Raw genomic sequence first — 25,464 nt, 5'->3', positions numbered from 1 at the left:
GCGGGTAGGGCGTTTGCCTTGCACGCGGCCGACCCAGGTTTGATTCTCAGCATTCCATATGGTCCCCTGAGCATGCCAGGAGCAATTCCTGAGTGCATGAGCTAGGAGTAATCCCCGTGCAATGCCGGGTATGACCCAAAAAAGAAAAAAAAAAAGATTGTTCTTTTCAGGATTTTTATAATTTCCTTTTCTGTTCTCTCCCAACAGAGTATGACCCCCCAGGATATCTCTATCAAGGATCTGATCTCAACGGGCAGATGGTGGAGTACACCACCCTGCCTGGCACCAACTGCATCAATGGAAATGTTCATGGAAGCTTCCGGAGCAATGGGGGTCTCAGCAATGGCTGCTCCCATCTTCACCACAAGGTTCCTAATGGAGTCAACGGGATCATGAACGGGGCCTTAAATGGAGGGCTGTACACCGGTCATGCAAACTCTCTCAGCAGGACGCATGTGGCCTTTGAACATCCTCGTCATCTGGTGAATGTAAGAGACCTAATAAGAAGAAACAGCCTTCCCTGCATCCCAGAGTGCCAAGGGACAAGACAGGGTGGTGGGGTCGACCCTGTTCCATATAGAAACCTCACAACCTCTTCAACTGGGATGGCCAGACTATGCATCATTGACCAGCTCTTGCTCCAGAGAGATCTTTATGTGCTTTTGGTTATCCATTCAGTTGGTATTTTTAAAATATTTAGCACATTGGGAGACAGAGGGATAGTACAGTGGGTAGGGCATTTGCCTTCCAAAGAGACAACTCGGGTTCCATACCCGGCATCCCACATGGGCCACCAAGCACCACCACGAGTAATTCCTGAGTGCAGAGCTACACTTCTGAGCATTGTTGGGTATAACCCAAAAAAGCAAAAATAAAATATTTGACACTGACACTGACGGACCAAAACAAACAGACTGGGAACTCTTAGATGAATTGCTCCTGGACCAACCATTGGTCAAATCCTTGCCCTTGGACTGATTCTGTTAGCATGTAGTGCAAAAAAGTGGGTATTTCAAGGGACCAGACAGATCATGTCGCTGTGGGAAGCAAGTTCAGGAGTGGAGACTTCAAGTCCCCGGTGGTGGAGACCATGGTGGGTCTGAGGCATGTGTGCGTTTTTAAATAAGCAGCCTGCCCTCAGTTCCTGGCATCACACATGGCACTGAGGTTTCTGATTTTCAAGATCAGATTCCATGTAGCCTCCAAGTGAAAGTCAAGGTGAAACTGCCAGGCTCGGAGGCATTGCCTTGCTATGGGGAATGTGTGTCCAGCCCTCCAGGGTAACCTTTCCTTCCAGGAATTTCTTTTACCCAGGATGCTTGCCGGGGTTACCTATAAGACTCTTGCATTTTATAATATTAATATTTTCTAGCCACATGGAGTAATACGCCTCTCGAACAACTTTATTTCAGGCTGACCAGCTTGATTGTTCCCTTTTTGAAACGGGCCCAGAATGACAAGCATGTTTTAGATGGAGGTCGACTAAAGAGGATCTCTGGGCTAGAAAGTTTGATTTTTTTTTTTCCCCTTTATTTTATTTTATTTTTTTTAAAGTTGTAGATTTACAATTTTTTGTGCTTTGGTTTCAATTATACAATGATCAGATACCCATCCCTCCACCAGTGCCCATTTTCCACCACCATGGATAATATCCCTCCCACCCCCACCCCCCCATCCCCCCCTGCCTCTGTGGCAGGGCAATCCCCTGTGTTCTCTCTCTCCTTTCGGGTGTTGTGGTCTGCAAAAGAGGCATTGAGTGGCAAACATGTTCAGTCCATAGTCTACTTTCGACATGCATCTCCCCTCCTGGGAGGATCCTCCAAACATCCTTTATTTGGTGCTCCCTTCTCTATCTGAATAGCCCTTTCCTCTAGGATACCCGGCTGGCCTCTAAGTTATGGAGTAATCCTCCTGGTGCTGATCTCAGCTATTCTTGGGTATTAATCTCATACTTTGTTACTTTATATCCCCCAGATGAATGCAATCTTTCTATGTCTATCCCTCTCTTTCTGACTCATTTCGCTTAGCATGATAGAAAGTTTGATATTTTTAAAAATTTTTAAATTTTTATTAGTGAGACACCATGAGGTACAGTTGTAGACTTACAAATTTTTGTGCTTGGATTTCAATTATTCAATGATCAAACACCCATCCCTCCACCAGTGCCCATTTCCCACCACCACGGATCCCAGTATCCCTCCCATCTTCCATGCTTCCATCCCATCCTGCCTCTGTGGCAGGGCATTCCCTTTTGTTCTCTCCTTTTGGGTGCTGTGGTTTGCAAAAGAGGCATTGAGTGGCAATCATGTTTGGTCTATAGTCTACTTTCAGCATGCTTCTCCCATCCTGAAGGATCCTCCCAACACCCTTTATTTGGTGCTCCCTTCTCTATCTGAGCTCCCTTTCCCCCTAGCATGTGTGGCTGGCTTCTAAGCCATGGAGCAAAATTCCTGGTACTAATCTTGGCCATTCTTGGGTGTTAGTCTCCTATTTTGTTACTTTATGTTCCCCAGATGAATGCAGTCTTTCTATGTCTATCCCTCTCTTTCTTTTTTATTTATTTATTTATTTGAAATATCCATCCCTCCACGAGTGCCCATTTCCCACCACCATGGATCCCAGTATCCCTCCCACCCTCCATTCCCCCCCCACCCCCCATCCCACCCTGCCTCTGTGGCAGGGCATTCCCCTTTGTTCTCTCTCTCCTTTTGGGTGTTGTGGTTTGCAAAAGAGTTAAGCCTGATTTTCAGGGAGAAATGTTGGATGATTTACTTTCCATTGATCACTTTGTATATAAGGAGATGTTAAGTGGCCGCGCGGAAAGTTTGATTTCTTAACACTTTTATTTTTCTTGCTTTTTGGGTCACACCAGTGCTGCATGGGGGTTACTCCTGGTTCTGCACTCAGGAATTACTCCTGGAGGTGCTCAGGGGACCATATGGGATGCTGGGAATCGAACCCGGGTCGGCCACGTGCAAGGCAAATGCCCCACCCACTGTACTATTGCTCCAGCCCTTCTTACACTGTTTTTTGATCCAGTGGATGATTTGTCTAGCTGATCAGATTAAGCTCTTGTCTAGTTTTTGCCATTGTTTTGATTCTCTCTTTATTTGCCATAACCCACCTGAGCTAACAAGAGGGGATGTTTAGGATTTGGGGAGTGGCAGGTATCTGAAGGAATGCTCCATGCTGTGGGCACTTGGGGCCTCCAGGGCTGCACCTAGCAGTGCTCAGGGCCCTGGTGTGTCAGGGATTGGCCATCGGTCCTGCAACCTGCAAGGCATGCACCCCTGACCCTTGAGCCATCTCCCTGTCTCTGCAAGAGGCATAGAATTTTGGGGTAACTTTGAATTTTATTTAAAAATTTAGAGTATAAAAATTTACAAATTTGGGGCTGGAGTGATAGCACAGCGGGTAGGGTGTTTGCCTTGCACGCGACTGACCCGGGTTCGATTCCCAGCATCCCATGTGGTCCCCCAAGCAGGAGTGATTCCTGAGTGTAGAGCCAGGAGTAACCCCTGTGCATTGCCAGTTGTGACCCAAAAAGAAAAAAAATTATAAATTTTTATAAAAAACTTATTTAAAATTTTAGAGAACTAAAAGTAGAATATAATTTAAAGCTGGAAATTTTATGATTTCATGTGACCTAGCTTTAATATAGTGTAGGGGAAAGAAGAAGTCCCCTTGCCTTAGAGCATGTCCTCACCCAAAGAATATGATGAGTTCATTATTTTGTGTGGACTTGTATTTAGACTTTCTAAGCTTTTTCTTTTCTTTTTTTTTTTTTTGTCATCATCCTAGTCTAAACTTCTTCATATTGTCCAAGAAACTAAAGGAGAAGGCATTACAGTTTGGCCAGCCCACGCTGTCGCTGTGAGAAGAAAGAATAAGTCTGATGTTTGTTTTAGCACTTGAACAAAGTGCCTTGTTTGTTTGTTTTGAGCAATGGGTTGCTATGAAATAATAATTACCCCTTAAGGAACAGTTTCAGTTATATTCAGTTGTTTTTCTGTTTGCTTGATTTCTTTTCTGGGGTCCACACCCAGTAGTGCTCAGGGGTTACTCCTGGCTCTGCACTCATTAGTCACTCCTGTGGGCTCAGGGGACTACATGGGATGCAAGGTATTGAACCCGGGTAGACCATGTGCAAGGCATGCACCCTACTCCTGTACTACCTCTCCAGACCCTGTCATTTTTCTTAGTCTTTGTAGTGGGAGGGGAGGGACTGGAATTTGTTGTTGTTGTTTTTAAATCCTGGTGATCATAAGAATCACTGAATTAGTGAATTGTGCCCACTGTGTTTCGTGATTCAGATAAGTATGTTGCCCTATAAGTTGTTCAACTTGCTTTAGGAACCTCTAGAGGCTATCATCATGGATTGAGTTAAGTAGGGGGATATTCTTTCTCTCAATGTTTTCTGAAAAGTTCCTGTTACGGGTTGGATCAGGAATGTCCCGAGAAATTTTCAGTGCTTTTGGTTTGCTTCTCTTCTGGCTGTTGTTATGAGATGAGAAATGGAAAGTATTCTGGGAAAAACAATTGCCTGACCTTTCCCTGACGTTGAAGGCCTGACAGGGTGGGGTGCGGTGGGACCTTCTCCAGCCTTATCAAACGCAGTGCTAGTGTTTTCCCTCGAATCACAGGACTCTCTCCAGTCTTAACTTCAATTTCAAAAAAAAAAAAATCTCTTGCCATTGTATCTGTCGAGTGAACATTTTGCAATGAGGTATGTGTTATTCTGGGCATTTTTCTTAATTGCTGGGCGGTTTCCGCCAAAAGCAACATCAAAATATTAATGCTCCCCTCAACTCATTGCTGGCCGAGAATCTAATCCATCTGGAAAAATAGAACATGCTTTAATACTTAGTGTAGTCAAGCGAACAGCCCTACTCGAAATAATTACAGGAAAATGAAGATGAGTTTATCTTGTGACATCATTCACATTTCCACCCTGTTGCTCCAACTGGCATTATATAAAATTGTTCCCCGAGTGCTCAAAAAGTCAAGACGAATAGGAGGTTTTGATGGCTAGTGCATTCGGGGCCCATTTGGTTTGAGACACAGAAGGCGGGAGTGAGGGAAAAAACTAAACCTCTGAAAACAAACACACAACAGCTACGTTTTTTAGAGTACTCTTTTATTTTGTGCAGAGCTCATTTACTCATATCGGTAAATTATGATAAGCAAAACATTGCTCAGGGAGCAGGTTAAAATAGATCACATATCCATGCTTTGCATGCAGGAAGCCTGGATTCCAGCTCCAGTAGCGCCACCTGGCCCCCAAGCACCAAGCCTGGAGCAATTCCTGAGCACTACTGAGTGTACCCCCAGCTACCCCCAAAGAAACCCAGTCATGTAGCCATTTGTCACTGCAGCCTCTAGAGAGACGGGATAGTTGGGTGACTGGTAAATGAATCTCACTTGCTTGCTTCCTCTTCCCTGTGCTTCCTTCCATCAAGGGTGGTGGTGTGTACACTGCGGTCCCCCAGACGGACCCACTGGAATGCTTTAACTGTCGGAACTGTCGGAACAACAACAGGTAGGCTGCACTTTATCTGTGCAGGGGGGCGGGGAGCAGGACTGTGACTCTTTTGACTTTTCCCTGCAGCAAAGCATGATGGAACTTTCAGCTGCACTCGAAATCTCAGACTGTTGTTGCTCGTTTTCTGCCCCATTTTCCAATTTCCATCTTTTTGGTCCTGGGTTTCTTTAATGGCGGTGTTAGAAACTTTGTTTCTTGTGGAGGTATAATAAAAAAGGCTTGATATTTTCAGAATCTTTAGTCATCCTCTGGAGACAGACTTGACCTTTTCTTGCCTGTTATTTTCTACTCTGCATGAGACCGTGTTTGAATTTTGGGGAGAAGCAAAAGTAGTATATAGATGTATAGTTTTTTTCTACAGTAATGTTGATAATTTTTCTTACTGGATGAGTCCATTTTTTTCTTTGGTAAATCTTAAAGATTTAAGGTAATTCTTAATTTAAGACAAATTTTTCATTTTTCTGGGGTACTTTTTTGCATTTTAAATATATGTACATTCTTGTGTGTACCTCAAGATGATTATGTTCATTTAAGTTTTGAAAGAATATTCAGAAGGCTATTGTTTGATCCATCTAAACATTCCAATGAATTATCAACATTTTTGCTATATTAAAAATAATGTCCACCGGAAAATTTAGTTTTTTCTTTTGCATGATGATAGTATTGGATTGCATGGTCTCAAAAGTTTATTCCAGCTGTATTTAAGACTCTTTTAAAATTGTATTATAGTTAGCACTTAAAATAACTAGAATATATACAGGGTATTTCTTAATTGAAATGGGGTTTGGCTTTTCAGTCTTTTTTTTTAAATATTAAGATAAGAGCTTTTCTGGGAGTTTTTAAAACCAGAATTAAAAATACGTTTGTCCCATGGCTGAGTGGAACAGGGAGGCCCACGGATCCAGTGGGCGTTTGTGATTGTCAGAGGCAGCACGACTAAATCCAGCCAACAGTGGACGCTGGTCAGCTCCTTCCCCATGCGGAGATCGTGCAGACCAGATCTCTGACTGTGAGCTATACTCAGGTTTTCTGCACCACCCAAGTCGTTCCAATGTTAGCTGCATACTGTTCCAGCGTGTAATGTGAGACTCACAAAACAATGACAATGATGCTTTCTGGAGATTTTTCTCATTTGTGAACCCGCATTTAGAGTTCCTCTGTTAGCTAGTGCTGCTGCCTATTTTCTAAGTCCTCACTTTGGATCTTGGATAAGTTCTTGGAAACTTCCGTTTCTAAGTGAAATGATCCATAACAAATCCAATCTGACCCTCAGTTAATTGCTGTAAACAAGACATAAGTTCTTTAGGGCATATTGCTGGCCACAAGAAATCCCCAAGCTCGGAAACCAAACCCCAAAACACTTTTTAATAGTAAATAATAATGGGGATTTACTTTCCAACCCACTGATGCCATTTCAGTGGCTGGGACCTCTGAGAACCAGCCCTGGGATCTAGCGCCCTCCCCTTTCAGTGCAGGTTGCCTGCAGTCACCCCCTGCATGCGCGCGTGCGCACGCACACACATACACACACACACACACGCCTGCTGGGATACTGGACATACTGGAGGCATGTTCCCATGAATCAGCCACACATCTTGGGGATGCGAAGGGGAACCAGAGCCCCAGAGCCAACCCCCCTACCCCCCGACCTGAGGTCGGTGGGCAGCTGCCACAGACTAGACCCCAGCTGGTCAGTGTTTTCCCATCAGCGTAAGAGCAACGTGACTGAAGGAAAAGACCTTATTTGAGGACCTGCGGTGCTGAGATTTGCCTGTTGTGCTTGTGAACTTCTAAAGGACCACACCCAGATGTTAAGGTGCTGATTGAATCACGTTAGGGTGGAGGTTTGCTCCTTACCCAGCAGTGTTCAGGGATCACTCCTGGTCGGCCTTAGGGAACCATATGGGTGCCAGGGATCACCCTGGGTCAGCCACATTTAAGGCATTCTCTGTCTCTGAAGTCGTATTTTTCTCCTGGGCATGTCGTGGTTGTACCATATTTCCCAGGAACCGGCCAAAGCATTGATACAGGTGGTTAACACCCTGCTAAGAGGCTGGATTTATCACAAATCAATGGTGTTGCCTAAATCAGCATTTCTCAGCCGAGGGCCACAGTTGAGTATCATCTAAGTGGGAAGCCCAACATGAGCCGGGGGCCACCAGCCTGACTTTATTACATGCTTTCGCCCTGAGCCCTCAGCAACCATTGCTGGGCCCAGACATGAGATGGCACGTGTTAGGTGACAGCAGGAGAGCACTGGCTTGTAACGTGGTGCCCTGGGTGGGGCATTTCAATGCTGTTACGAGAAGGCCTGGGTGTAATTAGTAGGCATAGTGGTGCCTTTGCTTAAATCTGTGACTTTGGGAATGTTGTATGATCTCTGAAACTCTGTTCTTTGCTGACAAAAGAAAGATCATGCCAACATAATTTAGATTTTGGTACTTGGTTCCTAATAATGTCTTTCTGATGACGTATTAACTTCGGTCACGGTCATGGTCGGTCACGGTCCTCCCATTGTTCATCAATTTGCTTGAGTGGGCCCAGTAACGTCTCCATCGTGAGACTTCTTGTTACTGTGTTTGGCATATCGAATATGTCACGGGGAGCTTGCCAGGCTTTGCCATGTGGGCGAGATACTCTCGGTAGCTTGCCGGGCTCTCCGAGTGGGGCAGAGGAATCGAACTTGAAACATGAGTTCCTTCGAGCCGGAGGCATTAACTTCAGTACTCAAAACACACCCATTTTCCTTAAAATGAGTTTGGGGCCAGGAGATAGTACGGAGGATAAGGCTTGTGTGCAGCCAACCCAGGTTCAATTCCTTGCACCATATATGGTCCCCACATCCCGCCCTGCCAGGACAGATCTCTGAGCATAGCTAAATAATAATAATTTAAAACACCAGAAGCATTTTACATTCATCTCCGGGCCTTTACCTCTGGGATTTTACAATGTGTGGTTTTTCTCTTTAAGGCAGTGAACGAGTGTGTTTTCATTTTTAAGTTAATGACTTCTTGCATTTTCCCTTCAGAGGGGTTAGTCTTACCTGGGGCTGTAGGTGGCTTCTCTCCAGCCTGAGGAAACGGGCATCTCTTCCTCCTCTGCTCCTGCAGGGAACCAGCCTGGGGCAGGTGGGTCCTTGGCAAGCAGGTCCTCACTTGGTCCTCACTTGCCCGCACGAGCTCCCAGCCTCACTGGGCACCCAGCACCCATTATGTGAGTTGACACCAAATATAATTGTTCAGATGAGTATCAAGAAGTATCTTCATTCAACCGTGGAAAATTTGGGTCATTAAATTCTAGCTCTTTCGGCTTTGAAACGGAGAACAGCAATCTCTTCTCCAGACCCCCCCGCAAATGACAAAATTTGTCGCAAGTTTCCAGCGTTAGGAGGTGGATGGCCCATGGTTTTTGCCTAACATATGCACAGTTGTAGTTGAATTATATATCATAGAATGTGGGCATTATTGCTAAGATTGAGTTGACTTTTCTGAATGCCAAGTATATGTGAAAGGCATGGTTTCAGTGACAGGAAGGCTGCCTGGGGAGGCGTTTTAGAAATTTTTTTTTTTTCAGGCTGAACCTGTGTTTTCTATGCTGGAGAGGTGACTTAAGGCCTGGGCTGGACCACAGGCTTTGCATGCAGGAGGCCCCGGTTTGATCCCTGGCTCTGTGTCATCCCCTGAGCAGTCCTGCGAGCCCCTAAACACCAGGAAAAAGGTTAAAAAAGGCACAGAGTAAAGCTACCTTTTCTCACAAACCTATCCATGCATGGGAGGTGTTTCGAGCCCAGGGAAATTACAAATCTTCTAAAGCTTAATCAGGTCGTGAAATAGTCCAGGACTGTGATCCTCCAAACATCAGCATTCATTGACCTTCTTGGGAACATGCAGGTCACTCAGTGCCACTTCTGATTTTTTATTCATTTGGTCTGTGGTGGTGCCTCCAAATTCGCTTTTTTTTCTTTTTTTTTTCTTTTTGGGTCATACCCAGCAATGCACAGGGGTTCCTCCTGGCTTTGCACTCAGGAATTACCTCTGGTGGTGCTCAGGGGACCATATGGGATGCTGGGAATTGAACCCGGGTCGGCCACGTGCAAGGCAAACACCCTACCCACTATGCTATCACTCCAGCCCCTCCAAGTTTGCGTTTTTAACGAACCCACTGGGATGCTTAGCGCCACTATTCCTGGGACTGTGTTTGGATATCCCTTCTAAGAATGTGACAAGTAGAATGGTAGGCTATAAAACTGGAAAGTCATGCTGTGTTCCCGTCACAGAGGGCCCTGAGTGCCAGGGCTCCTATCTAATGAGCGCCTGCTGAGTGCCAGCACCAGCCCTTCTGGCAGAGAACCCACTGTCTCATGAGCGATGCAGAGCTGGAGTTCGAATCATATAATTTTCTATTTACAGAATGGGAAAATTCCTTCTTCTGTAGGTCTCGAAGCTAAAGGAGATTTTCATATAAAACCATCATGGGGGTTAGATCGTTTAGGGACTCAGGGCCGGTGGCCTCAGAATTCTGCGTTTTGCCTGTTTTTGAGAGGGAAGCTCAGAGTGTTGAGGCTGAATTGATGGCAACAAAATACAGGTGAGATGGGAAGGAGACCAATTAAATGATGACTTTACTGCAGGGGACAGGATATAAAGGAAGAGAGAAGTGAGGTTCTAGAGTTAGAGACTTACGGGGGTCTAGAGAAAGGGGGAAGTTCAGAATGAGCAGAAAGTTTTAGATATGGGTGTGCTGGCACTTTGGGGGCATAGCTGGCTTTGCACTCGGGGATCACTCCTAATGGTACTCAGGGGACCATATGGGATGCTGGGAATGGAACCCAGTTCGGCTGCTATGGGTGTGCTGGCAGTTGTTGGGGAGTAGCTGTAAAAATAAGAAATGAGTAAATGATAAAGGGAAAGGAAATGAGGATTTAGTTTTGGTTTGGGGACATAGAGAGGGTCCATTGGTAGTGGGTAGCTGAGTCCTGGAGATGGGTGACAATGGCTCAGGGAGGTTGGGATTCGGAGATATGCATTTTGCAGCCATTCGTGTCCAAGAACTAGGATTTTAAAAGAGATGAGATCACTAAGAGTGATATATATACATATATATGTGTGTGTGTATATACGTGTATATATATATATATATATATATATATATCACTGTCACTGTCTTCCCATTGTTCATCGATTTGCTCGAGCGGGTCCAGTAACATCGTGCACTAAACTCTCACCTCTTAACCTCCCAAGTTTGGGATGCAAAACTTTCACACAATTCTCAAGAACCCACCAGCGCAGCCCACTTTTGTGCTAACACTGTCACTGTCACTGTCCTCCCATTGTTCATGGATTTGCTCGAGCAGGCCCAGTAACATCTCCATCATGACACTTGTTACTGTGTTTGTCATATCGAATATGTCACGGGTAGCTTGCCAGTCTTTGCCATGTGGGTGAGATACTCTCAGTAGCTTGCTGGGCTCTCTGAGAAGAGTGGAGGAATCGAACCGGGGTCGGCCAAGTCAGCTGCGAGAAAGGCAAACGCCCTACCTTCTGTGCTATCCCTCTTGAGCAAATCGATGGATAACAGGAAGACAGTGCTATATATATGTTTATGTATAAGGTAAAGGCCCTCCCGTTGATTGTCGATTTGCTTGAGCGGGCCCAGTAACGTCTCCATTGGAGACTTTGTTGTTACTGTGTCTGGCATATCGAATACTCTCGGTAGCTTGCCAGGCTCTCCCAGAGGGGCGGAGGAATTGAACTCGGGTCATCAATGTTGGCTGTGTGCAAGGCAAACGCCCTACCCGCTGTGCTATCGCTCCAGCCCATGTTTATGTATACATATACATATATCTATTTGTGATTACTTGAAGTTCTTATTTGCTTTTTTTCCAGAGTATTTCAAGTGACTAAGTATACATTTCACATAGTGTCCACCATTTGATTATTTTTTTGCTTACTGCCTTGACCTGTCCTCAAAGAGATAAAAATGGGAGTGACCACACTGGAAGAGAGAAAAGAAAAGGAAGATTCATTATTTTATGTATTGAGCAAACATTTATTGTAGGAATAGCCTGAGCCAGGCACTAAGCTGGTGAGGTGACCAAGACAAGCATCATCTCACCTTCATTGAGCCACTAATGTGACATACAAGCATATCTTTATTAAAATGACACCAGTGGGCTGGAGCGAGAGGACAGTGGGAAGGGCATTTGCCTTGCACACAGCCGGCCTGGGTTCTATTCCCAGCATCCCATATGGTCCTCCCGGAGTAATTCCTGAGTGCAGAGCCAGGAGTAACTCCTGGGCATCACCAGGTATGACCCAAAAAAGAAAACAAACAGATCATTTATATTTTTAAAAAATGACACCAGTAAGTAGCATTAAAAAAAACATGCCACTATATCAGGAATGTTTAAAAGGTAAAGGGATGAGGAAAGGCTTCCATGAAGAAAGTACCATTTTGCTCTAACTTCTGGAGAGTTTCTAGAAGTAAATCAAAGTGGGGGAGACGCTGGCACCTGCACAGCACCAGAGGCAACAGATCACTTCTGCCCAGTCTCTGAAGCGGAGTCGCAGAGCCTCCCAGAACCACAGGGAAGCGAGTGAGGGTGAAGGGGCCCTGGTCTGGGGGGGTGAGAGCAGTTCCCAGAGAGTCACGTGAGCCAGTAGGAGCTCTGGAGCTGGACAACATTGCGATCCAACAGTCTGGATGAGGTTTGGAGAGTTAGTTGGAGGGGGCACGGGAAGACCCCAGGGGAGCCTTTGGGGGGACTGCAGGAGGCCAGGTGAGATGGAAGTCTGACTGAGGCATGTAGCAGGTATAGTTTGTAAAAGTCACATGATTCCTAGACTGAAGAGATCGCACAGCGGGGAGGGCATTTGCCTTGCATGCGGCCAACCCGAGTTCCATCCCCAGCATCCCATATGGTCCCCCGAGCCCCATCAGTAGTGATCCCTGAGTGCAGAGTCAGGTACGCAAAAGGATACGATTACTGGCCCGGGGGTGGCCTCTCAGTCACAGGGTAGTTGTGGAGTCGGGAGCCCCTGGGGGAGAAGAAGAGAAGCTGTCCGCTGTCTTTGGGACTGGACACATCATTCTGGATTTGAGCTTGCCCCTTCACTCCCCCCTCTCTGCAGGGAGCTCTCTTGATCCCCAGACTGGGGGCCTTCTCTTTGAGAAATGTACTTCCATATTTCTTCCTCTGCCACCTTAGACTTACATGTCCTCCTTGGAGCAGTCTTTAAAAAAAAAAAAAAACTGACGGACCAGAGCCATAGTACAGTGGGGAGGGCATTTGCCTTGTATGTGGCCGACCTGGGTTCAATCCCAGGCATCCCATTTGGTCCCGTGAGCCCTGCCAAGAATGATTCCTGAGCACGGAGCCAGGAGTAAGCCCTGAGCATCACTGGGTGTGGCCCCCAAAACAGAACAGAAATCCAAGCTAGGGGCTTGAGCTGTCTACAGCAGATAAAGCGCTTGACTTGCATAAGGCCAGCCAGCCAGCCCAGGTTTGATCCTGGTACTCCGTGTAGACCCCGGAGCCTGCCAGGAGCAATTTCTCGGCACAAGCCAGGAGTAAATCCTGAGCACCACTGAGTGTGGCCCCCAAAATAAAACAAACAAGTCATTACCAACCTTATGCCCTCTTTCTCATCCCTCTGTTTCTGCAGTAACTGTCTGGAGAGAAAATACTGCCTTTGGTCTGAACTGGAGCCATGATGTGCACAGCTGAGGGCGGGTCTGAAGGGGATGCTCGCTCTAGCCATCTGGAACTGGTGTCGGGCACTGTGTAATGGGTTCATTTCAACCTTTTCTGCTTTTAAGCTAGGGCTCACTGAGCAGCTTATTTAAAAGTTGTTTAATAGAGTTGCAGGGAGTAGTTCCCTATACTAAACACTTAGTTGAGAATTCCTGACATGATTTGTGATTTGGGCATTTTAAGAGTTAAGCAGAGAGGGACGGGATGTGTGTGTGTGTGTGTGTGTGCGCGCACACACACACACACACACACTCCAGGATCGAACCCTGAGCTTCATACAAACGAAGCATTCACTCTAATCACTAAGCTAGAGTCCTAGTCCAGTTAAACAGATGCTAATCAATTATATCAAAGGCCTCCACCCTCTTCTCTCCTCAATTCAGAAGGCAATAATACAGTTCTGGATTTGTAATCAAATGTGGTCTGTGCTTGGCTAGTTTAGTGGGACTGGATTCATATTAAATCTGGCCTGTTTACCATCAGTCTAGATAATTTCTAAGAGAGAAGAGAGGACACTGATGAAATTTACAGATGAATGAACTGAGAGGTCAGGAAGGAACAAGAAACAACTTTTAAGAGTCTCGGAGACACTGGAAACGGGCAGGAAATAGCCAAGTAAAAGTCAGCTTGGAAAAATGTATATAATCTATCCAGGGGAAAAAAATACAAGAGCTACATGGCTGATTATCCAGAGGATAATGTGACTGTTGGGAATAGTGCTTCCAAAAATACAGGTATTACAGCTGCTCTTCAAGTCGTTGCATATTGAAAACCCTAAAAATCTGTGCATTGTTGGGCTTTTCCCAGTGATTTCAAAAAAGGATGTGCACAGAAATGATGATGACTGAAACGCTTTACAGTGGTCATACTTTCAGGCTAAGGATTTGATCAGCCCAGTTGGTGTGAGTCTGAAAACCGATGAGAAGTTAGTCTAGCTAGTTAGTTAGCTAGACTCCTTCCTGCAGTACATGAATTTGATGACTCCATTCCCTCTTCTTCTCATTCACATCTCAACTGCAGAGCTAGCTATCAACCAAAGGAAGAAAACAAAAAAAATCTAAGCTTTCTGTCCTCCTCCTCCTATGATGATCTGCCTGATTCTTAAAGGGCAGGGTGGGGATTCTGAACACTGAGTCCAGGTTTTTTTGTTTTTTTGTTTTGTTTTGTTTTCTTATTTTTGCTTTTTGGGTCACACCTGACGATGCTCAGGGGTTACTCCTGGCTCTGGCTCTGCACTCAGGAATCACTCCTGGCAGTGCTGGGGGACCATATGGGATGCTGGGAATCAAACCTGGGTTGGCTGTGTGCAAGGCAAATGCCCTACCCGCTGCTGTGCTATTGCTCCAGCCCCTGAGTCCAGTTTTTGAAGTTAATCCTTAACCCTTCCTTTTTTGGGGGGTTGGGGGAGTCATTTATCGCTCCTGCTTTTAATACAGAGACCAGAGGACTATGGCCAAGAAGTTGGATGGTGAGAGTCACGCTTGTGCTCCTTTGTTGGTGAGATTGGGTGCGTGTCTGCTGCTCAGTCACAAACTCAGCAATTTGTTGTTACTCTGCATTTGTTACGATCTATTATGTGACAGTCACAAAGGAACTAAGTCCCAGAAGGCAACTTATGCAATGAGGCGGGGTGGGTCCTTGCAGCGACCGGCCAAGAGCGTACAGGGGGTGAGGACAGGCATGGCCCTCTAGGAATATCATCATGTTGTATAGTGACTGAGGAGCAACTCAGAATCAGGACTCTGTCCCCAAGCGACAGAGACACAGCCGCAAGAAGAGCAAGGTTGAGCTGAATATCAAGACTAACTGCCACCCAGACAAACTGCCACCAAGATGCCACTGTTTCAGAAGCCTCAAAGGCCACACCCAGGAAAAGAAGTGTCACACATCCAAGAGATTCATGAGAGTTCATGTTTTAGTACCTTGCCCAGCAGGGTAGTAATGACTTCTATTTAAAGCAGTGCAAAACTGATGTAGTATCTAATCAGAGTAATTCTGCGTATAATCATGCTTAATAAAATACGCAGATATGTGTTTAAAATAGAATACTCCTCCGGAAAATATTTCAGAGCTGCTCTGAGATTTTGCTGTCATGTCCAGAACGTGTTTGAGGCTGATACTGTCTCTCCCTCTTCTTCCCGATCCAATACTACGCACCATCCCGGACTGCATTTCCTAGTCTCAGGCTGTCGAGATTACTAGAGTCTGTTACCCTTTTGGCACTATGAAGCTTGATTTTCTGCCTTAGAGATTGCTCAGAAAGGCCTCTCTGCTTCACCAAATCAAACAGGTCCCAGACCACCTGAGTCCATGCGCACCAGCATAGATTTCTATGTGGGGTTGTTTGGGGGGGTGGGCGAGGCACATCTGGCAATCTGCGCTCAGCCACTTCTGCCCCCTTGGTGTCCAAGATTGAAGTGGGGGCGTCCTGCATGCAGGCATGCGCACCCGCCCTTTGAGCTGTCTCCCCGGCCCCACCGCAGAGCTTTATTTGTGAGCAGATGAACAGAGAGGCCCATTTACTAAGAGCGTCTGTGTCTGTGTGTGTATGTATGCATTGAGGGGTTTGTATGAGTGTAAGCATCGCTATGTTGGGGGGGCTACCATGTTACCTAAAAGTTGTTTGTTGTTTTTGCTGTGCTGGAGATCAAACCCAGATCTCATGCATGCAAGGTCTGCGCTTGACCGCCAAGTCACAACCACTTTACCAGGGGGCCCCTCCTTTTCAGTTTTGGAACGCTTTCTGGTTGTTTGATTTTCCACTCTCCTCTTCCCTCTGATGATGCCGATCTGAGGTCACTCACACATGTGGGTTTAGTGCTTACCCGCGGTCACAGTGCTTTTTTTGATTTTCGGGGCTGGCACATTCTCACCAGACTCTCTCGCTTTCATTGTGTTCACGCCGGATGTGGGATGTGGGTGCAGCTCCCACATCTTTGCAGCTGCTACAGCCCAGGGTGTCATACCCTCTACTTGCACTATTCCATCCGTGACTACTGTGAGACTGGAAATGGCTCATGGCACCCCCGACCACAGACAGCAGAGCTGCTGGGATTTAGCGTGAGAGGGACGTGCCAGGGCTTGAACTTGTGCCTCACAGTTCCAGGCAGGCACTTGGGCTCCAGAGCCGTCTCAGCCCCTCATAAAAACTTTCAGACCTCAGTTAAGGAAAAGTCATTTCAGAGTCGATTTCAGAACCCAGTGGAGATTTGCTTTCTTCTTTCACCGTGAAGTGCAACCAAAAGATCTTTCCGAAAGTCTCTGTAATGGAATTGAAAATTCCTTGTACTCTGTCTACTGTAAATGGCGCCGTGTAAGAGCATTTGTTCCATTTCTATTTCATTAGCTGTAGATTTGAGTCTCTTAGGGTCACAAATACACAGATGTCATTTCTGGGATTATCTGGTCGTTTTAGTAACGTGAATGAAAGCACTATCATTAAGGAATTTGTTTTCACATCCTGTGGAACCAGTTATGTTCAGAACAGGTATTATATTCTTACCTTCCTTTTTTGTTTGGGAGTTTGAGATCTTGGTATTTCAAACCATAGCAGATCATTTGGTCGTTTAAAAATAATTAAGAACTGCAAGTGTCTTTAAAATACTAAGTGAGCTTTCTGTGTGTGTGTGTGTGTGTGAGAGAGAGAGAGAGAGAGAGAGAGAGAGAGAGAGAGAGAGAGAGAGAATTGTCAATCCCTTTACACACATTCCGTTTCCATCTTGCAGGTGTTTCACCAAAGCGAGTAGCACTTTCAGCGTCAGTCCCCTTCCTGTGCTCCCAGTGGCTACCCCTTGTCCTCAGGAAGGAATGGAAATGAAACCACTAGGTCATTTGAAGATGCCTGGATGTCTGGCCTCCACAGTCCCCAGCTGTGGCCAAGCCCCTGAGGAGCAAGTCAGTGAAGACGTGGCACCAACACCCACTCAGCAAACTTGCTGTCAGTACAGTAGACACGAGATCAGCCCTGACAGCTCGGAAGATACAGCAGAGTGCAGCACAGGTAGGAGAGACATTCTGTGCCTCTGAATTCAGTCCTGATTTCCCATTGGTTTGTAGGTTTGAGGAGAGATTTGCCCGATTTGCCCGTGTGGGGTGTGTGTGTGTGTGTGTGTATGTGTGTGTGTGTATCTCCCACCACCCCCTACCAAAGTCCAAGGGCATCATAACTATCCAGGTGATCCCCAACATAACTAGTTATGTTGGCCCAGTTTTCCAGAGTCTGGAGTCTGAGAGTTATTTCTGTTGTATTTGGCATCTGTCTGCTTTGGTTATATTCCACATATGAGTCTGCTTTGCTACTTGTTTTTCACTTCTTGCAAAATAGCATTTCAGAATCCATCCAGGTTTCATCCTCGTCCTCTCAAAAGGCACAACTTTATCCTTTTTAATAGCTGAGCAGGATTCCTTTGAATGTATCAAGCGTACTGTTTTTATCCCGTAGAATAGTTCCTGCCCTTTTCTCTCCAGTTTTAGCTATAAATAGCATCTTTCACTGTGAATCTCTTTTGTCTTGTCATCGGATGAGAATTTCTTGCATGCCTAATACTGATGAACCCTACTTTTCATTCTCCACAACCTCTCTGTGTCTTTTGATGGGTGAGTTCATTTTACTGCCGGCCTCTGTTTCCTGTGTGTGTGTGTGTGTGTGTGTGTGTATCTGTGTGTGTATCTGTGTCTGTGTGTGTGTTCTCTTTTGTTTGTTTGTGGTGTTGTTTGAGGGCATACCCAAAGGTTCTCAGGGGCTACTCCTGGCTCATTGCTTGGAGATTGTTCCCGGCGATTCTAGGGGGGCCATGCAGTGCAAGGTCCAGTATGCAGAGCCTGCATTCAGCCTTCTCAGCCCTCTCTGCAGCCCTAATCTTTCTCTGTCCATGAGTTTTTGTCAGTCTTTTTTCTTTGGATGTTTTCCCTGGTGAATCAACATCTTCATTTTCCCCTAAGTGCTCTAGATGTTTGTTTTGTGTTTACCATGAGGCTTGAATTCATCTCTTAGCTGTCTTAGTCTTTTCTGTGCTAGACACCAACTTGCCTTTGTCCTTATGAGCATCTGTGAGTATTTTTATGTAAAGGCCACACCCAGCAGTGCAGAGGGGACACAGCGGGAGTGGGGATCAGAGTTACGGGGGATGTCTTGGGCACTACTCAGCCCTGTAGCCTGGGACCACAGTCAGGGCCTCACCCTTCCAGGCTTTTGTTCTCCTACTTGAGCTATCTACCTGGCCCCACCTCTTCAAATTTAAGTTTCTCAGTAGTATTCAGTTGGCCAAGAACTATCTCAGGAAAGATGTTTTCCTGATTTTTCTCTGTGATCAGCTCACATACTTCTTAAGAAAGTGAGCGTGGGGAGGGTTGCATACTTCCAAATCCGAGTTGACCGAAGGATTCTTTGACAGTCTGTTATTCATGTCCTCCTTTATCATAGACTACATTACATTCCAGAAACAAATCCAAATAGGCTTTTGTTTGTTTGGGGCCATATCCAGCTGTGATGGTGTGCAGGAGACCGGGTGCAGTGCCAGGAATTGAACCAGGGTCAGCCATCTGCAATAAACAACTTAGGACAGTCCAAAAAAAAAAAAAGCGATTTAACTCCTGTGCTATCTCTCAGGCCACCAAATAGACTCTGATTTCCTTTGTACCAGAACAGTAGACTTGCTGGAAGAAAGTGTTTTTGTGATCATGGGACTCTTTTTCAAATTCGAGTGGATTCTGGAACTTTTGTCTTTCAGATGATCACTTAGGGGCATTAAGGAGTTTGCTTTAACACATCAATTTGTGTATCTGATCATCCAAATTCAGTTTTATCTTAAACCACTAAATCTGCTGTTTTCCTCACTTCCAGAACATAAGCTGGCTCAGTTTTTGCATTTTTAGATTTATGTATTGCTCAAAGTAAAAATAATAATAATAATAATAATGTTAGACCACTTTGTGAAAATCAACCTTGGTGTTTCATCGTGCTTCCCGAAACCTGTGTGTTTTTCAGGAGACAGCTGTGTGCATTTGGAAACAGAGAATAAAATGCTAAGTTGGAATCATCTTATTCTGCCCCCCGTCTCAAAGGACTGTACGGAAAAGGCATGGTCTCCAGATACTCCACTGGGCAGCCCTCCGGGGGTCCTTCAGCAACCCCAGGAAACCTGAACATGTGCAGACAGCTAGCCAGGTCCCAATTCAAGCCAGTCCCTGCCCAGAACAGACCTGGGGATGGACTGTGTGAAGGACAGCAGTTCAAATCCGAGAGAACCGTTATTTATTTTTGTATTTTTTTTTTTGCAGTAGTGATGTCATTTGAATGTATCCTACACATGTGCCCGTTTATATTATTTATACCTAAAGATTTTCCCTCCCTGTTTCTTCTTCCCTTCTGTGGAAAACAGTCCAGTCTTGCGTAATTCCCACCATCCAGAGGGAGGGGCAAGGATCTTCCCCTGGGCTCCAGGAACCCCCTGACAGTCAGCAGCCTTCCTCTGCCAGGAGCCAGCCCTTGAGCTGATTCAGCCACGCAGGGGCTAATTGCCGGGGCCGTTCGGGTTTCCAGCTGGAACGCTGCCTCTCAATGGTCTTACCAGACTTTCTGAGAGTCGCGGTTGAAATCAGCCCTGGTTGTAACCTGCTCTTTCTTGCAGCAGGTCTTAGGGATTTGGTGAGTGGTGGCTGGCCTGTCGGCCCGTGAGGATGAGCTGTGTTCCATTTTACAGGCCTCATCATCCGAAGCAGTGTCTCGGACACGGCTGAAGTTACCGCGGTGCACAGAAAGGGCCCAAGGCCCGAGAGAAGAGAATGCCTCCGAACTCTTCGACTTTAAACCTGCATTCGCTCATAGCATGGTCGCAGTGGCCATTTCCAAGAGCAGGAATAAAGAGAAGGGGCCACTTGAGAGAGAGAAGGAGTCTTTCAGAAAAAGGGGCTCCAAGAGGCCCATCTTGGCAGATGGTTTCTCTCCACTGTGGAGGGTCCCGCTCTCGATGCCACACTTTGTCACTTTGCTCGTTTCCAGCCAGGGCAGATCCTGGAAAGATGCGTCTCTCAGAAAGGACTAAATCTGCAGGGAGAGGGGTCGGGTGGCGACAACCCATTGTTTTCAGAACGTTGTCACTGTAAACAGGCACCGCTAGCTGTGGTGAGCCAGCTCATGAATCACAGTTTCTGCTGCCATGAGGGACAGTAACATTTACGCTGTCGTGGGAAGCCACTTTTTTCTCCGCATCTTGTAAAAACACACACACACACACACACACACACACACACACGACACTGTGTGTTTAAGAGCTTGAGTCAAGCTTTAATGGGACACTGTCCTCTGTCCTCTTTTGGATTGTGTGTCCCTGTGGGGGAAAAAAAACAGAAAATGATTCTCTTTAAGTAGAGTCAAAGCTCTTCCAGCTTAAATGAAAAAAAAAAAAATTCAAATTTCCGAGAAATTGCAGTGAAATAGACTAGAATGCTCCATTAATCAACTTTCCCCCTAAATGCCGCTGCCTATATATTTTATAAATAGAACCATTAGTGAAACGGTCACTTCCAGCAGGGCCTCAAGGCATGAATTACTTTGAGTAGAAAGTAGGGAATACAGTTTGGCAGCCAGGTGTCAGGGGTGCTACGGAACCGCGTTCCACCTTCCAGATGTTCGTGCCTGTCGGAGTCTGGATTCCGTTTTCAGGTCGCTTAGATGCAGTTGGTTCTGGAGGGGGCCAGCTGCGCCCCTCGCCTCCGTGACTCGCCGAGGACAAGGTCATAGTGCAACCAGAACATCAGAACATGAGGACCTGCTCTGTTTGCCGGTCCCATGATCGCCAAGCTGCTCCCCCCCACCCCCACCCCAAGGGCCGTGGAGAGAACAGGGGAGTCTGGGTAGGCAGTCACCTCCTTTCAGGAAGCGGAGGTGGAGTTGCTTAAGCCTTAGGTCAGAAACTGCTTAAGAAAAAAAAAATTGAGTTTGAAAATCGGAATTGTCCACTAGGAAGAGAAAATGACTTTACCTTGCAGGTACTCTCACTGTGGACAGTTTTATTTATATTTTTATAGTGACGCTGTTTTAAGTGTTCTCCCTCTTATTGTATTTTATTTATAAAAAATGCCTTTATATATTGAGATATATAAATATATATATTATATATATAATAGCCTTTATGTTAAAGTTCTCCCTCTTGGGGTACGAGTCGTCCTGAACGTCTCATGTCCTGCACAGTCACCGGAAGCAGCCCTGCCTGCCGTCACCTCCCCAGGATGCCCTCTGAGCCTCGCCCTGGGGTGGAGATGGCACTAACATCTGTGCCAAGCAGCTGTGTCCCAGGCACTGTGTAGGGCACTGCGCCCTCGTTAACCCAAAGCGGGTGTTAAAATCCCCAAGACCCAGGGCGAGCCTGTCCATCTGGAACCGGAGTTGGAGCTCCTCTGTCTTTCCACACTGTTCTCCAGAAGTTCTGTGGTTCTCACCAGTGGCCCCAAGCCAGGGCCGGCTACTCCCATCCTCCCCCGACACGGCTCAGTTCCCGGGAGGCACCGGCTTCAGAGCTCTGGGCCTGGGCTCCCAGACCCACCTGCCTCCCCCATGCCCTTCCCCGCACCCCTGCCCGGACATGGGCCTTTTCAGCAGCTTCCTCGTCCTGGAGCGCTCAGGCCCATTGATTCCTTCACCTTCGAGAACTCTGAGACCCTCTCTTCCCTCATCCTGGCATCAGTGCACACACATGGGCCTGTCTCTGCCCCTTTCAGCTTCTCCTAACATCATTGTGTTGGGGTCCATGTGTGGTCAATCACCGACTCTGAGACACCCGCTGGGCTGTCCAGAAGTTCGCCTCTTCCTTGGGGTTCGCCCGGGTCTGCTCTCTTTCAAAGCATGTTCTGTGTTCTCTTCCTGAACAGTATGTTTTGTGCTCCTGAAAGCTGTCGTTTTACGTTTTGGAATTGTACATATTTTAAAGGATGTAGCTTTGATGGGTTTTATGTGACATGGTTTTATATTAAAAGAAAACGCTGCTTGCACTGGTGTGGCTCGTGAAGTGAGATGGGAGATGCCCAGATCTCCTTGTTTCTGTTACTCTAGTTGGGCATGGGATGTGGGTGGATCGCACTTAGAAAATGCTTGGGAGGGGCGATAGCACGGCGGGTAGGGCGTTTGCCTTGCACACGACCGACCTGGGTTCGATTCCCAGCATCCCATATGGTCCCCTGAGCACCGCCAGGGATAATTCCTGAGTGCAGAGCCAGGAGTAACCCCTGTGCATCGCCAGGTGTGACCCCAAAAGAAAAAAAAAGCTTGGAGACCTTGTACCCCACCCGCTGGGGCCCCAGAGGAGAGATGCAGGCCTGGGCCAGAGGCTCTTGGGTAAGAGCTTCTGGGGAGAAATTCCTAAGCCAAGATCCCAGGTGGGCACGCCGACTCCTGAGTGGGGCACAGTGTTTCTCTGGAAGGAAGAGGGGCTGGTGGGAGAGAAGCCTGGGGAGGAGAGTGAGGAGGAGCACCTGACTCCAAGCCCCACCATGAGTTATTTTTATCACAGACTAGAGTAACTTCAGGAACTTGAGAGTGTTCCTGGCGGCTTCCGTGTCTGCCGCGGAGTCTGACGCTGAGCTGAACCTTTCCCTGTTTTGTTCCCCCTGTTCAAATCAGCGTTCCTGAAGACCTGAGCCTGTCAGGACACCCGAACCCCTCTTCTAGGGAGGGCAAAAGCTCGGAGAACCAGGCGCCTCGTTGCTTTCCGTGCCTTTGCCCCTTGGGCATCGCCGCCCGACACCCCCCTCTTCCTGGCAGGCCTGTCCCGCTGTCCCTTCGCCTCTGGATCCCCTGTGGCAGCCATGCTGTGTCCCGGCGCCTCATCTGCTCAACAAGCGCCTGTTAGTGCTTTACCCAGATTTCAGACACGCTCTGGGAACCCGTGAGCCATGCTGGCCATTGGCATCGGGCTCTGAAACGGCTCCGGCCCCCTGTCAGCCAGCACCTGTCACCCAACCCAGGGCCTGATGGCCAGAGGCTGCCTGTGGCATCCTGGAACTGACCCCCTGGGGTGGGGGGAAGGGAGCTGAGTGTGGGGCCCACACTCCAAGAGGAGCCCAGTGCTGGCTGCGGTGGCCTGAGCTTCCTCCCCAGGACTGGGGAGTTGCTATGGGGAGGACCCCTACAGCTATAGCAATGGGATCTGCTTTGTTTAAGGGTGCTGGGCCCCAGGGCTTGGCAGGACTCGGAGCTCGTCGGGATGATGCTCGGCTCCAGGGCTTGGCAGACACCTCGGGGACCCAGGGACCTCCCTTGGCCACGCTCCGCCCAGTGTCTGCCCTCCACGTCCTCCCGCCCTGCTTCTCACTAGCGGGGAGGGGCCGGGCGGGGACTGCCCCATAACGAGTCCCTTCCAGGTGCCAGCTGTGCATCCCAAGGGTTGCAGGGTCAGGGAAAGCTGGTGGCCCCGCTCCCTTGGTTGTCAGGGCCCCTGGACAGCGCCTCCATACCCCATCTCTGGGCCATCTCATAATGGTGGCGTTTTCTGCAGCTCCGTGGCGTCCTGGACCAGACCCTGGGGTCGCAGTGGGGGCCTCGGCGCCTACAAGGGGCAGACGGCAAAGGAAACAGATGCCCTGACAGGCAGCAAGCCCAGAATGGCACTGCTCCCCTCCTCTACCTCCCTCGGGGTAGGCATACTTAGCTGCCTGCGCCGAACCTCCAAGGTGGTGATTTTGCTCCCTGGGGGTAGAAGTTGGCAGCCAAGCTGGTGGACGGCTGCGCCTTCCTCTGGCACCTCCCTTAGGTCAGGCCATGGATGGTGATGTTGGGAGCAGCGGGATAGCCTGGGGAGAGGGGAGGTGCCCGCACACCACGGACTCCAAGCACTGGGTCTGGGGCGAGCAGGTGGGAGGGTGAGCAGGGCTGGGCTGGCTCTGGGGAGTCTGGGTCTTGCTGCCCTGGGTGGGATGTTCAGGCCGTCTATAGACCCAGGAGGAGGGTCTGGAGCCGAAGCTGGAAGAGCTGCCTCATTCACACTCCTGCAGCCCACCCCAGCTCGTAGGCCGGCCAGTTTCTGAGGCTGCTAAGTGGGATCTCAGTCAAGGGCCATGGCTGCCAGGACACAGAGGTTGGGGTGGGGATGGGGAGGGACACGGGTGGGGGGGGATGGCTAGGATGGAGGGGAGGAACACAGGAGCTGGGATGGGGATAGGGAGGGACACAGAGGGCTGGGCTGGGATGGGGAGGGACACGGCCCGGCTGGAGATGGGGCATGAGTGGAGAGCTGACTCCTTACAGAGGCCCTGGAAAGGGAGGCCAGGGCCTGGCCCTGAAGCGTCCCTCGGGCTTGGGGCCACCTATTCCAGGCTCCCTTCCTGGCTGACTCCCAGGGCCACTGAGGATACCAATGTTCCCCCATTTGTCTCTCCCGCCCGCCTCCCCTTCTCAGCCCCCACAGTTGGGGGCAGAGGGGCACGCCTGGTCCACCTGGGCCTCAGCCAACTCCCTCCCAACACCTGGCCTAGGGCCTCCTCCTCCCTGACCACCCCCAGCCCCCCTTGGGCCGGCCCCAGGCCCGGGGCAGGTGCTCAGTATTTATGGACGACGCTCAGGTGTCCCTGAGTCTTGCTAATGGAATTTCCGGCCCCAGACTGAGGCCGGGGAGGTGTGGGGCTGCATGAGGGGCCGCCTGGAGGCCTGCTTGGCGCCGAGCCTCCGGGATCAAGATGTAAATCATTCCGTGAGACGGCCTCTGTTCCTCTCATGTTCCTTCTTTCAATAGCAAATTCTTTTTTCCTTGGCAAGAAAAAGGGCCGGAGAGAGACCCCAGAGAGGCAGGGATCTCTGACCTCTGACCTCTGACCTGGGAACTTGGATTCTGAGTACCAGAAGCCTCTTTTCCTGCAAGGTGATTTGCAGGAGAGCAGACAGTGGGGATCTCCCCAGCCTCTAACTAGGCTGCCCCCCGCCCCGCCAGCCGTGTGTGAGCACAGAGCACTTAAGACGGAGCCAGCCCCACACTGTGACTGTGACTTATTCCACACGCTGAGTGGCAGGGACCACATGATGACAAAGAGGGCTCATGCGTGTCTCCTTACCTGCTGAAACGATAATAGATCAGATCTGTCGGAGCAAACAAAATGCTTCATCTGTCTCTTGACATTTTCATGTGACTGCTTACAAGTTTTAGATCATATGTATAGTTCATGTAATATTTTAATGGGGGTC

General features: G+C 48.1%; 1 protein-coding gene across 1 annotated transcript in view; it reads left to right on the top strand.

Annotated features, from left to right (window-relative positions):
* Positions 1-19,992, top strand: part of CDON (cell adhesion associated, oncogene regulated) — a 104,488-nt gene extending 84,496 nt beyond the window's left edge. The window contains exons 17-20 of the mRNA XM_056107603.1: positions 208-488; positions 5,460-5,539; positions 17,021-17,295; positions 19,282-19,992. Of these exons, the coding sequence (XP_055963578.1) occupies positions 208-488; positions 5,460-5,539; positions 17,021-17,295; positions 19,282-19,439 (794 nt within the window). The 3' untranslated portion in view covers positions 19,440-19,992. The remainder of the gene's footprint in view (positions 1-207; positions 489-5,459; positions 5,540-17,020; positions 17,296-19,281) is intronic.
* The last annotated feature ends 5,472 nt before the right edge of the window (positions 19,993-25,464 follow it).

Source organism: Sorex fumeus, unplaced genomic scaffold (assembly GCF_029834395.1).
Source record: "Sorex fumeus unplaced genomic scaffold, SorFum_2.1 ptg000169l, whole genome shotgun sequence".
In the NCBI taxonomy this organism is placed as follows: domain Eukaryota; kingdom Metazoa; phylum Chordata; class Mammalia; order Eulipotyphla; family Soricidae; genus Sorex; species Sorex fumeus.
The sequence above is the reverse complement of the archived record's forward strand: the minus strand, read 5'-3'. Positions and strand labels throughout refer to the sequence as shown.